This window comes from Sparus aurata, chromosome 12 (genome assembly GCF_900880675.1).
Source record: "Sparus aurata chromosome 12, fSpaAur1.1, whole genome shotgun sequence".
Lineage (NCBI taxonomy): Eukaryota > Metazoa > Chordata > Actinopteri > Spariformes > Sparidae > Sparus > Sparus aurata.
The window spans coordinates 18,769,902-18,782,712 of record NC_044198.1 but is presented as its reverse complement, the minus strand read 5'-3'; the positions used below and the strand labels follow the sequence as shown (position 1 = coordinate 18,782,712).

Genomic DNA, 12,811 nt, shown 5'->3' with positions numbered 1-12,811 from the left:
TTTGCACATATATGCACAAATGTAATGTCTTTACTAGAGATTTGATAGTGCAGAGATGACAGGAAGTGACTGCCTGATAGGCGTCTGGCTCCCCGGTCTTGTTACAGAGCATTTCTAGGTTGTTATTTCTATGTTCAACATGAGCACGGCTGCATGAAAAGTGGCCTAGTCTTTGTAATGTCTCTGAGTTTTTGTCCATTTGTTCCAGCTTAGAATTCCTATTTCTCAAAGTACAGAATGAAGTTAACCTGGTAACAACCAGCACATTTTTTTGAAGATACAGACACAATATTTTACTGAACACATTATTTTCCCTTTTCTAAGTGCTGTTACTTTTCCAACACAATAGAAGCAGTTTCTCAAGTTGAAAGAAGTATAAACAGGCCCAAAACTAACAGAGGCAGCTGAAGGAGCGTCTGCTGAGACAGAGGATGCACTGCACGGATCAACAACAGGTTGTACGTGTTGTGGAATCTCAATTTGAGTTTGGAGCCTCAGGCCAAAACCGACCCCAGACTTTTCCTCCACCTCAATCCCTCCCTGAGCGCTGCCCCCCTCCTCCCCCCTCCTCCCCCTGTCTCCCCCCATGTAGCTTTCTGCTTCACATCGTTCCGTCAAAACCGCTGGCTGCTCCCTTGTCATAGGTGGAACTATGTTGCTATGGTGTTTTGACCAATGGAATGGCATTTCCAGGAACGCAGTCAGTCTCTGTCTCCCTTTCTCGCACACGCACGCAGCGCACACACACACACACACACACACACACACACACACACACACACACACACTCCGGATGAAGCAGCCTGTTGAGCAAGAATCCAAATAACCCCCTGGTAACAACATGGCTCCTTTCTTTGTTTGTCCAGTGAACACCGGTCAGCAGGTTGCATACTTTGTCAGAGCAAATATACATCCCAGCAAACCGTCTTCAGAGCTCAGAAGACAAAAACAGAGACCGCAAACTCAAGCCTCCCACGAATAAACTATGAATATGGCATATATATAACATATCATTATGCGTACATGTTGATTTAACAATGCAGTGGCTTTAGAATAACACCATCTGCATTTAGATTGTTTCACAAGAAACCTTGCTTTCAGATGGCAATTCTGTAAGATACCGGGCAAGAAATCTCCTGGGAAAATCAAGGCTAACTGGTGACCTAGCCGGGCTGGCAGCCTGGCACCATTTCCATCTGCTTTCATGTCTCCATTGGAGCTAAATGAATGATTTAACTCACGTTTTGTTTGTTGGTAGTTGCAACTCTGAGGAAAAATTGGAAGAGATCTAGCTGTCTTTTGACAGCGGCGCCAACAGTCAACAATACCCCTCGGAAATGCTAGGTGGGGGAAAAGTGTCTACTTTAACGGTGAGGAGAACTGATCACTCCTCAGATTCTTACTCAAAACATACAGGGGGCAGCATATCGCTAAAGTTATTACTAACTGCTACTAATTGTAGCTGCCATGAGCTAGTTAGCTCAGTTAGCCATTCAGCAAACCTTGCAAACTGGGAGTCCGGAGAAAAGGTGGAGCATTGGTGTTTACACCGCGAGCAAAGGAGCTTTATACTGGCATGGGTCAGGGCTAGCTGGTTAGCATGCTAACTTCAGTAGATATCTTTGCAACACAATACAAAGACATCATAATGTCAGAGCTGTTACTCACACTCTGCCAATAACTGTATTACATTTTTATATGTTTTCAACTAAATTTCTTACATATTGCGCCTTTATGTAAATAAATCCGGAGCACTAAATACAAAATCACAACATATATTTATTTGTACACGTCAACGTTACCTTAAAAAGCCACAATCATGACAACACTGCAAGTTATGCACAGAAAGTGGCTGTGGATGGTGCACAAACTGGCACACGACATATTTCACCCACACTCGTGTATTCATCCCATTAAAGGTGTGAATATTTTATGCTCAGTGTTGGCTGGCTCGGCTGGCCCCGAGGAAAGCTTTCGAGAGAAGTTCCCAGGCCAAATTTCCATTCACAGCGTCGTGGCAGAACCAGCAGCTGATCTCACAGTAGCCCAGAGTGCTCCTGCTCCGTCGGTTCAACATAGCTGCCTATTAGCGAGTGCTCGCTCAGCACTCTGGGGAGGATTTCCCACTGAGGGTGAGCGGAGATGTGGGGCAACTAGGATGTCCCCTGTCTGTGACCTTGCTGTCGCATTGTTGCATTGTTGCATGTTTCGACTTCATGGCCTGTTGGTTCCTTGCTCACCTCTGTTTGCAACTACTCGTCCACTTAACATTGCTGAACTAAAAATGGCACGCTTTACTCTTTGGCAGATTCTGTGTTTAGGATATGGGTCAATCCCCAAAACACAGATCAAACCCTGAAGCCATGGACTGTCTCATCAAGACATCTTGCTGTGTCACAGCAGGAAAAGCACAGCTGTAAACAAGCAACATAATAAAACATAATAATAAGAATCCATTTAGCAGCTTCCCGTTTCAGGGGCATGGTATTATGCATAATCGCTCACTATCACACTGTCACGGGACATTAGAATAGAACAGAGCCATAGTTAATGTTATTAGTAACACCTGTGTCAAAATGTCTGCTATGAAAACGGTGTATTACACAACACATGGCAGCACTGCTCTGGTTAATTAGAACAATTAAAGTGACTCGTCATGTGACCCAGCATCACCCGGGACCACGTACCCCCCGAACAAGCAGACGATGCACAGTCACAGCTGCAGCTCACTGCACGTGCTCTGCTAATGCCGTGCTCTCGGTCGCTCCTTCTAATGTTGACCACATTGATTCATGGATAAACCACAAGGTCTTATCTCAGCAAACAAGAGACGGAGCTGTAGGGCCCGATGGAGGTTATACAGGACAGAGGACTTCACTGTGTGCTCATCCGCTCACCTGAAGGTGGAGGACTTTCAAGTCCCTCGTGCAAAACCCCAGCACCAATATGTTGCTGATGATGTTGTTACCAAAGTGTACTGTATAGCACAGCATCCTGCATATCTACTGGACCCCGACACAAAAGTGGAGGCTGTAGGAATGATTAGTCCTCAGTCCTTAGTCTCGGCAAAACCGCCTCACAGGTAATCCAGACATCTACAGCTCCTCTCCTATTCCTTCACCATCCTTGAGGCTTCAAGCGCTCGTCAATACAGCTCTCCTGTAGGTTTTTTTTGCCCTTGAATGTGTTCTGTCCCACTTGCACTTCCCCTCACCATGCTGCTTTTATTGCTCTGCAACAATGAGGTCCATGAATCTTTAATAAAACAGAAGGCAGCCTTACCACTGGCAAAAAATAATACTCGGATCAATAACCCATAGTATGAAGGGGATCACTGCAGAGGAATAAATCACAGCTACTTAAAAGTGCATAAAGGCCAAACATTGTTCAAGCCAAGAGCAGGGACACCCTATTATATACATTGCAAAATAAATTATGTTAAATATTAAATTGAACCAACAGTAACATGTAGGGCAGGCGAGCCTACAGTGCAACGTATAAACTCATTTCCCTTATTACAACCGTGGTTTAGACAAGACGTCAGTCTCTTGCTCAATAAATTACAAAACGATCCTCGCGGCTAAGAAGAATGTCCGAACACTTGTAACACAGATAACTGTCCAGTGTGTCTCAATAGAACATAGTAAGCGGACGAGTTCTCCTTTGCGTATGTGTACACTGAGGTTAGCTTTCTTACATGATTGCACAAGAAATCAACGTTGTGTAAATCAAATGTACTTTTCCATCAATTTATCTTTGCTCAAAATGCAAATAGATTAAAAAAACACATTCATTTGTATTTTAATACACATTTAAACTGAATAAATAAATAAAATGCACTATAATCACACTATAACTCAGTGGCCTCTCACAGTGACTCTGAGGACCCCCTCGGGGCCAAAAACCTCCTTTTGAAAACCCAGGTGCAGGTCAATTTTGAGACTCCTAAAGGGTAACGCCACCAATTTTACACATTAAAGCAGACCATTAGTGTGACATCACCGGAGGCAGTTTATCAGATTACATGCAGCTCTCGTCCAGAGCCACTAAAAGCTTTATACTACTTTCTCCACATATGTAGCAAGACCTGTAAAACACATCTTAATGTGACAGATTTGTGGAGTACCCCTTTAAAAGAATCTTGCCAAAACATTTCAGCATGTCTCCTAAAAAATGCTTCAACTCTTAATTATTATTGACACTTTGTCCACGTTCAAATTATTCACCTATGATTTACCTGAAGCGGAAAACAAATATGATGTACAGGTCACAACATACTTCTTGGAAGCGCTTATAAAGATGCCATAATTGTAAAATAATTTAAAGCTTTTTGGCATAAAGGAGTTGCAATCTGCATTAAAAAATATAATGGCAACAAACTTTTTATGCAATATAATGGATCAGTTCAACAATCCCAATATGTTCCTTGTACAATTCTGACACCTAGTGGCTCAACATTACGACTACGTTCAGATTTTTGGTTGATGCAGCATTTTGTTTCCCAACAACTACAGCAGCTCAAATGAAGTTTTGATTGTAAATGTACAATTCTTGGCTCAGTAAATACATAAAACTAGCAAAACTTGAGTTCAATTTTAAAACATAGCTACCAGAATTACTCCTCAGTAGTGTTATAAGTAGCCAACGGGTCACATGAAAAAGTCATAAAAGTCTTTAAGTATCTGATATTACATGCGTTAGGAGATAAACGTACTTAGTTAATAAGTTACATATATATTAACGTGTATCTACTGTATTTTGTTGGTCGATCAATAAACTACCTGGCCAATCAGATCCAATATTCAGCAATTTTCCAATTATCAAAAACAGGATTAGTTTTAAAAATCCAGCTGGTGATAAAAATATTAAACTAAAAAAGCACCACGTCAGCTTTCATGCAGCATCCAGTCTGAAAATTTAACTAGTGACTTAAGTTATTCAATGTCGTGGTGTAAAAAGTTCAATATTTGCTTTTAAAATGTAGAGTAGAAGTATAAAGTACCAGAAAATAAAAACACTTGCGTTTAAGCACCTCAAAATTCTGCTTGAGTAAATGTCTTTTGTTAATATTAATACACAACCAGAAATGTCATGAACTGCCAAACTTTATTTCAAGATCAAAACAAAGCACAGCATTAAAACATTTTAACACTGTAATGACATTCACCCACTGTCTTGAGTGTGTGAAAAAAAAGATGCCATCAAGCACTTTCGGATCAACATCATGCTGAGAATTAACGTTAGTCAAACTAGTGTGTTTGGTCATGAAAACTAATTCACCTTTTATGATTTTACATCACTATCAAAAAGTTGAATCCAATCATGCCAAAGCCTAAGCAGACGTGAGTTGAAAGAAAATACACAGAACCTCGAGTTTGTGACGTTGGAAAAAAAACGCATTCGATCATTCATTTGATTATGTGGTCAAAAGAGTGTTTTCTGATGACTTGTCAGTATGCAGCTTGTGATGAAAGTGGAGCACTGTGTCCTCAGGCAGGACACAGGTGAGATCAGCCCAGGTAGAGGGAGGGGAGGGGAGGGGAATGAGAGGAGGAGAAATCTGAGGGTTCTGGGAGGCGGGGCAGGGGAGTGGTTTAGGTTCACTTAACAGGAAAAGACGGGACCTGGGGGGGCTGATTTCGAGGCTTTGTGTTCATTTCTTCTTGGGTTTTGCCTCCAGGGGTAGCCCAATATCCCTCCCACGCAGTTTCGTCCCTGTTCACAACAGAGGAGGAACACAGGAGTTACACAACCGGCAACTGAGACATGACAAACATGATTGTTGAATTTAAGAAAACGGTATTCTTCTTACCAATCACTCTCTCGATCTTGCCCAAGACCTGGTTGTTGGGAATTGCTTTCCCGCACTCGTAGTCCGCAATGACTTGAGGCTTCTCATTTATTTTCTGAGGAAAGGATTTGACATGAATAATTTACAAATGTATCTAACCACAAGGACCAAGGCCAGTAATACTACTCGAACATACACAAACACTTCCTGTAGCTGAGGCTTTTTTTTTTTTTTTTTAAATGCCAAGGAGCAATTGTTTTCAACCGCTTACATGCACGACATGAATAGAAAGAAAGTCTAAATTGTTTGTTTTATCAAAAGAAAGGTCATTTATTTTGTTCTTGAAACACCTTTGATACCAACCAGCACTGCTAATGTAGACCTCACCCTGTACTCTGCACTGTGCAATAAGTCTGGACAAACTCATTTCATCACCCATATTTATTATCTATATTTAAAATCTGTATATAAAAATGTGTTGCTAATTTTTGCACTATCCATGTAAATATGTCATTTTTCAATTCTATTTTTCTTTCCTTTTTAATTTTTTTGTCTATTTTTCTATTTCTGTGTCTTGTAATATTCTGCTGTTGCAACAAACAAATTTCCCCGGCTGCGGGACATTAAAGGAATTCTGATTCTGATCTTGTTTTGGTACATGAATCGAAATAATTTTATTATATTTTTGTTTAGTGTACTGCTCCGTATGACCATTATTCACAATTCCTCACCCCAACCCAGACTGTCAGTCAACAACAATCAAGTGCAACGGAGTATGTGTGGCTATAGAGGAAGCATGTTGAAACAAATCCGTCATAGGGCGTCCCTGGGGCTTAAATAGACACATGTTTCAACAGACTGCATGCACATGAGCCCGATTTTTTTTTCAGATAATTAAGAGGAAATGATTGTGTAAAAAAATGTCTTTAACTCAATGACAAAAGCAGTTGGGTTTGCACAGGAAATGGCTTTGCTACCACTGTAAAAAAAATACAAGTGTCTCTATAGTGTAAAGGAGCTTACTGTTCAAGAACACAATATTGTTTATTTACAATATTGTCATCGTCTCACTTGTATTTAATACCTTTTCGTGATTATGTGTACACAGAATTGTAACTGGTAAATGATTGATACTGGTCTGTACAGTTCTTTCAGAGTGAAATTCAAGTTCTTTTCAAGTCCCAGACACATGTGACATAAAAAAGGTAAACAATGTGCTACATATCCGGAAAACAATATGGATCATTCCCATCATCTATTACATGCTATGCAGTTTCTTCATACTCACAGTGGCCAGGTCTTTCTGAGTCAGGCCTTTCTCCTGCCTGCCTTGCTGAATGACCTTGCCCACCTCAAGGGGAACCCTGTCATGGTGCAGCTCTTCGGTCTCCCGGTCCAGTTTGGCTGTGTTCTTTGTCACAAGATGCTGTTTGTTTTGCCCTGCTGACCCTGTCAAACAAGCATTGGATCAGCGTTATGCCGCATCGTGCAGAGTGATAGACATGCAGAAACAGCATAATCACTATACAAGCCATTCAATCTAATCTAAGTGCTTGCCATGCTTCGCCTGCAAAATCAAAACACTGGATGGGGAGAATAATGTCGGAAATGCATTTAAAATAAGGTCCCTCTGCAATTTAACTTTTGTATATACCAAATGTGTAAAGAACACATGAATTTACATTTCTTGGTTGTCTCAATGTCCTCCCCACGTCTCTGGGCAGAGGTGATAGCCTAGAAAACAGACGGACACGTTCACATCTTAAATTACAAAACATAATCCAAATTTATTGACAGTAGATAACATTATGACCAGGCTCGTAAAAAATCTTATTGCTTTTAGCTCAAAACAGCAGGTGCTGTTAATAAGTAACTAAGTATGACGAAGAAGTCACACAACAGATAAGATGATGACCAACCCTGTCTGAGCTCAACATTGCTTTCCCAAAACAGATATTGAAAACCAAATTTTAAAGTAATTTTAAAAACATATGTGCGCTATATTTGTCTGTAGAATTAATTTACTATTAAGAACAACATATTACCAGACATCTGGATGGTCCCTGTACCCGCCCAACTCCACATAAAAACATAAAACTGTAGCCTACTTATACAGTAGGATTAACGTTAGTTATGAGTATCTAGCCATCGCCAAGTTTTCCTTATTAGGGTAGCATAGCTTGCTAATGCTAGCTAGCCAGTTACTTTCTATTTTGGTTACGGCCAGATGTTACATTAGCTACCCCGGACTTGAGTGTTAATTTCTGGGTGAGGGTTGGTTTACCAAAGACACAACGAGTTAATAAGAGAATGCCGTTTGGATAACATGGTTTTAATTTTAACATCTGAACGTAACATGGCTAACGGCTATCCAGCTAAAACAACTCGCGATAAGCTAACGCTAACTATAACGGTGCTTCCCGGAGTTTGTTGTTGTGACAGGGAGATAACAATCCTACGAGGGATAATAATCTGAACTACGTCCTCTAGAGTCGAATAAACTTACTAGTTAACTAACCAAGTAGTCAGTAAGTTAAATCCCGACACTTAAAAACGGTTTGCTGGAGACAAAAACCTTCCTGTCCACTGTTGTTATTAAACCGATCCACGACACATGGTCGCCGTTTGCTCCACCTCGTACAGAAATTATCTCTTTAACCCAAACATTATGTACAAGTCGTACTGACCATAACCTGAAACCCGATTTCGCCTGGTTGTAAGTTACGTAGTTAAGAGTATATTCTAAAACAAATTTAAAAAAACACACACAGAATAGGAGGAATATGAGGTAAAGTGTTCATGCTAACCTGCTTGGATTTGGCCTGGGCAGCCGTCGGCCCCTTCTTCCTCAACACAGTCACGGTGTCCCAGTCACTTTCTGCCATGTTTCCAGGGGTTCACTCGATACCCGTAATGTTTAATAATAGATAGAAAAATAGACTTCAACTCCGTGTGTCCAAAATGATCCCTTTAAAGAGGGTAAGTTAGTGCTACTTTGTCGTTTCAGACGCTCCTTCCAGAAGTATCATCCACGCGTTCTGCCAAAGCTTTATTGAAAACACAGTGGTGATCAGTGACAGAGGGGAGGAGCCTCAGCAGCGACCCCTGCTGCTGCTGGAGAGGAAAGACTTGACCTACATCCACATGGACAGCTTTCACAACCCATGTGGTTGCTCTGTAAAAACAAACATTACATCAGACAGAAGAAAAACACACTGTAACTTATCCAGTTATTGCAGAAATATTGGCTGCTTTTGAGAACAAAGTACACACTCGCAAAGCCTGGGCTTACAATAAATCTTTAACTGGTTTTGAAACAGCCTCAGTTTAATACTGATGCCTCTATATGACCTATGTGAGCCAACATAACCATCAGTGTGAAGACTGACTGATTGCAATTGATCTTGATGCCTGTCATTGGGTTAAATAAGAAACAAAACTGAAACTATATTTATATGGAAGAGTGCTGAGGATGAATTTAAGGGGTCACACAGCCTGAGGTAAGAACTGCTCTATAGACTAGTACATGAAAACCTTTTACATGTTTAGTTTTTCACCATTGTCATCTTTCTTTCACAGGATCAACCTTTTTTTTTTTTTGTAGTAGCTGTAAATAGATAGTAATTAAAACAAACGTAGTAATTTATAAGAAATGAGTCAAGACATTACTCTGAATTATGTATCACTGAATGCACCAATAGTGTAAACGTGTGCAATGATTTTTATTTCAGCATAACTAAAAGGTAAGCATGGACATAAAATGGTGACACTGAAAGGAATGGATAACCATGACTTTTTTTCCTTACCAAAAATCTAACGTAACAAAACAGGACATAGAAAAATGTAAAATACCAGACTACATGGAAAGTTTGGTATCTTAATGAGTTTAAGTGTACCAATAAAAACATAAATGTGCAAAGAGTTTGGTTTTCAATCATCAATCTGCATTAACTTGCAATCTCAGCTGATCTATTGGCCAATGGTCCAGCAGGTCACCAGTTACAGGACATTTCGGAGGCGGCGTCACTGTTTCGCCGTGTGCGGATGGGGGACCAGCCAAACTCCGACTGGGCATCGTCAGTCTGGTGGAGGCGTCCCAAGCGGTAGCCGTGTTTGGAACCCTGTCTCCCCGCCCATGCGCGAGGCTTGGGGTTCATCTGGAAACAGATGAAGCGGAAGTGAGTGAAGAGACAGAAGCGCTGTGCACTGCCAGATGTGCTCCCATTAACTGTCACAAGTAGAAATAAAGCCACGATCCCATCGGAAACTGCATCCCTTTCTTACCTGGACGAAAACAGTTGTGTTCATGTGAAGAGTCTCCACTCGCTCTGACAAGTGATTCAACCACTCCAGATGGTCAGCAATAGACTGGCTTAGATCACCGTTGCTCTGTATTAGATGAGAACAGTGTCAAAACAGAAGAAAGCTCCGTGAAAAAAAGAGATTTGATCAAACAGTTGTTCTTATAGATAGGGATTTATTGCCTGTGTAATTTACCCCGGACAAGTTGTCCTTCAGTTCAACGGCAGCAAGGCGAACATGCTCCAGTTTATCATTTTGCTCTTTAAGCCGGTCATCAAGCTCCTGCATCATCATCAGGCCTTCATCGGGTCTGATACCGGCCCTGGTAGCCATGCTGGGACACAGAAACACAACTGTTCTTTAAATACAATGGTGACAAATGAGGCCCATGTGACTGCATCTGCTTCCACCCCAAAAAACGAAAGGTGATTCCTTTCAGCACAACATATAGTGAAAATATGTAAAGAATTTCAAGCATTTCTTCATTGAGACTTGTTTGAGTACAACCAGCAGAGGGAGACGCAGCTTTTTACGCCACATACTGGAACAAATGTCTGTGCTGCAGTGGAAATAATCTGCTGCAATCCTTCATGACTTGTGAATGTGGTGCTTTGTGACTACAAGTAATGACCGGTGAGACAGTGATGACACTTAACAGGGAAAAGATTCAGACACATTTTACACCTGCCACCATGAAGAAAAAGGTTTGAACGTATGTAACACTTCAGCGGTCATGAGAAAAAAACAGCAAATGATGGTTTTGCCAGCAAATCAATATGGATGGGAACAGAAACACTGCACACATTTAATTTCTTTGAGTATAAATCTGACTATAAAATAAGCAATACATTGGGCAAACAACAAGTAATGCCAGCTTTCCTGCATCACTTGGTCTTGATCAGCCTCAGATGGCTACATATAAAACCAGTTTTTACCCACACTAGATGCATACAACTGGGAATCTGCCCTATTAGCTTTTGGTCCTCAAGGTGTTTAGAGATGCAACAAGATGATTTTCTTTCTTCGCGATACCTTAACTTTGTGTATGGGTAGATACTGAGAACTGATCAGATACCAGGGAGTAAAAAGAAAAAAAAATGTTGTTGTTGTTTTGAATGGATTCATTGTGTAATGTAGAAAGTAAAATGTCAGTACATAAGGGGAAAAATCCATCGGTTTCCAATAATCAGTGGTGATGTCTCCATGTTTTGCTCGACCAACAGCACGCAACAGAAACAGAAACAGTGCATTCACACCACAAAGAAGCTGGAGCAGAAACAATGCTAGCTACGTGTGTTTACTTTTTACTTTACGACCTGCATGACTAAACGATGTCCAACACGGTCTACCACTTTTTTTTCTTGTTTACTTCAGACTAAAACACTGTAATAGATAGATAGAATTACTTTAATGATCCCAGACTGGGAAATTATTTAATGACCTGTGGCAGTCTTACATTGTTTGCCAGCAGATTTTCTTTAGAAGAGTTAGCCCTGTCCAGGTAAGATGGCTGACTTTTTTCCTCTCTGAAAGATAATGTACGGATTTCTACTTTTCCCCCTTTCATCAAACTAAAGCATTATATTCGCTTTTCAGGCTAACGCTAGCTAAACTTCGGGAATAATTGTTTTGCTATTTGAATCATGTCTATGCAGGGATTATAGCTACTAAAACAGGCCCCAGATGTTGTTTTTTTTAGCTAGCAGCACATCACTAAATTATCATCTCATTACAAACTCATCAGTTACTTTGAGAACGAGGCTAAAGGCTAACGGTAGATTTTACTCGCGCATGCTCCACCGACTTTACTCAGACTGCAACTGCCCGGGCGACAAAAAGTACACAACAGAAGCGAAAGTTACCTTGTTTATCTGACGCAGAAACACTCCAAGTGCTCGGGAGGTAAAACGCCAGTAAATCCCGCAGTGACTTCCTCCGTCCGCGGCCACAAAGGAAGACGTTTCTTCGTCCAGACAAGCCTCTTTTGTCCCGCAAACATCCCTGGAATCTGACACTTGTGACGTCGTGGAGCCTGCTTTTTTTTTTTTTTACAGGTGCGTTACTATTAAGATGTGGTATTACGGTAATTTTTGGTTATTAAGAAGAAAAATAATCCTAATTTAAATGTTTGAAGGTAGCAATAAATCAGGTTTAATGTCATGTCACTTAATATTTCAGTGGGTTAAAAAGCAATCTATACTGCCCTGATATTTTCTTTATCACGACCACTTAAAATAACGTTTAATCTGGCTTGGATGTGTTAAAGTTCCAGCATTATAAGACGAAAACATGACAAAAATCCATCCAATTTTCCTTTCCAAGATTTGTCCTCCTTGGGTGGTCCTGGCTCCGGGGCTGGGATCCACCGCAGCTTGCTGGGCAAACATGGGACGTACATGCCGATTGAAAAGGCCCGTTTAAACTGCACAGACCTGACCCGTCTTGGTTTATTTGATGCCTTGAATAAACTGCTTTTCATTTAAAGGAGAAGTTCATGGAAAAATAAAAATTCAGTCAGTATCCCAAACACGATTTAAAGCCGGGGTTTAGTTTCAAAGTCGACAAAACACTGCAAAACAGCATTTTCTAAAAAACTTAAGTAGATAGGGATTTTCTTCTGAAAAGCAAAAAAACCCCCTAAAAATAAACAAGTGGCTCTATAAAGCTTGTCGGGCGTAATCAAAGTCTTTAGAAGCCTTGAGATCCCAAATTAATTTA

General features: G+C 40.7%; 1 protein-coding gene across 1 annotated transcript; it reads right to left on the bottom strand.

Annotated features, from left to right (window-relative positions):
• Nucleotides 1-5,087: 5,087 nt before the first annotated feature.
• On the bottom strand, nt 5,088-8,903 carry edf1 (endothelial differentiation-related factor 1). Its single transcript, XM_030436636.1, has 5 exons — nt 8,599-8,903; nt 7,474-7,525; nt 7,080-7,240; nt 5,813-5,906; nt 5,088-5,715 (listed from the first exon to the last, which is right to left on the bottom strand). The coding sequence occupies exons 1-5, from the start codon at nt 8,674-8,676 to the stop codon at nt 5,654-5,656; spliced, it is 447 nt and encodes a 148-aa protein (XP_030292496.1). The 5' UTR covers nt 8,677-8,903; the 3' UTR covers nt 5,088-5,653.
• Between the last annotated feature and the right edge of the window lie 3,908 nt (nt 8,904-12,811).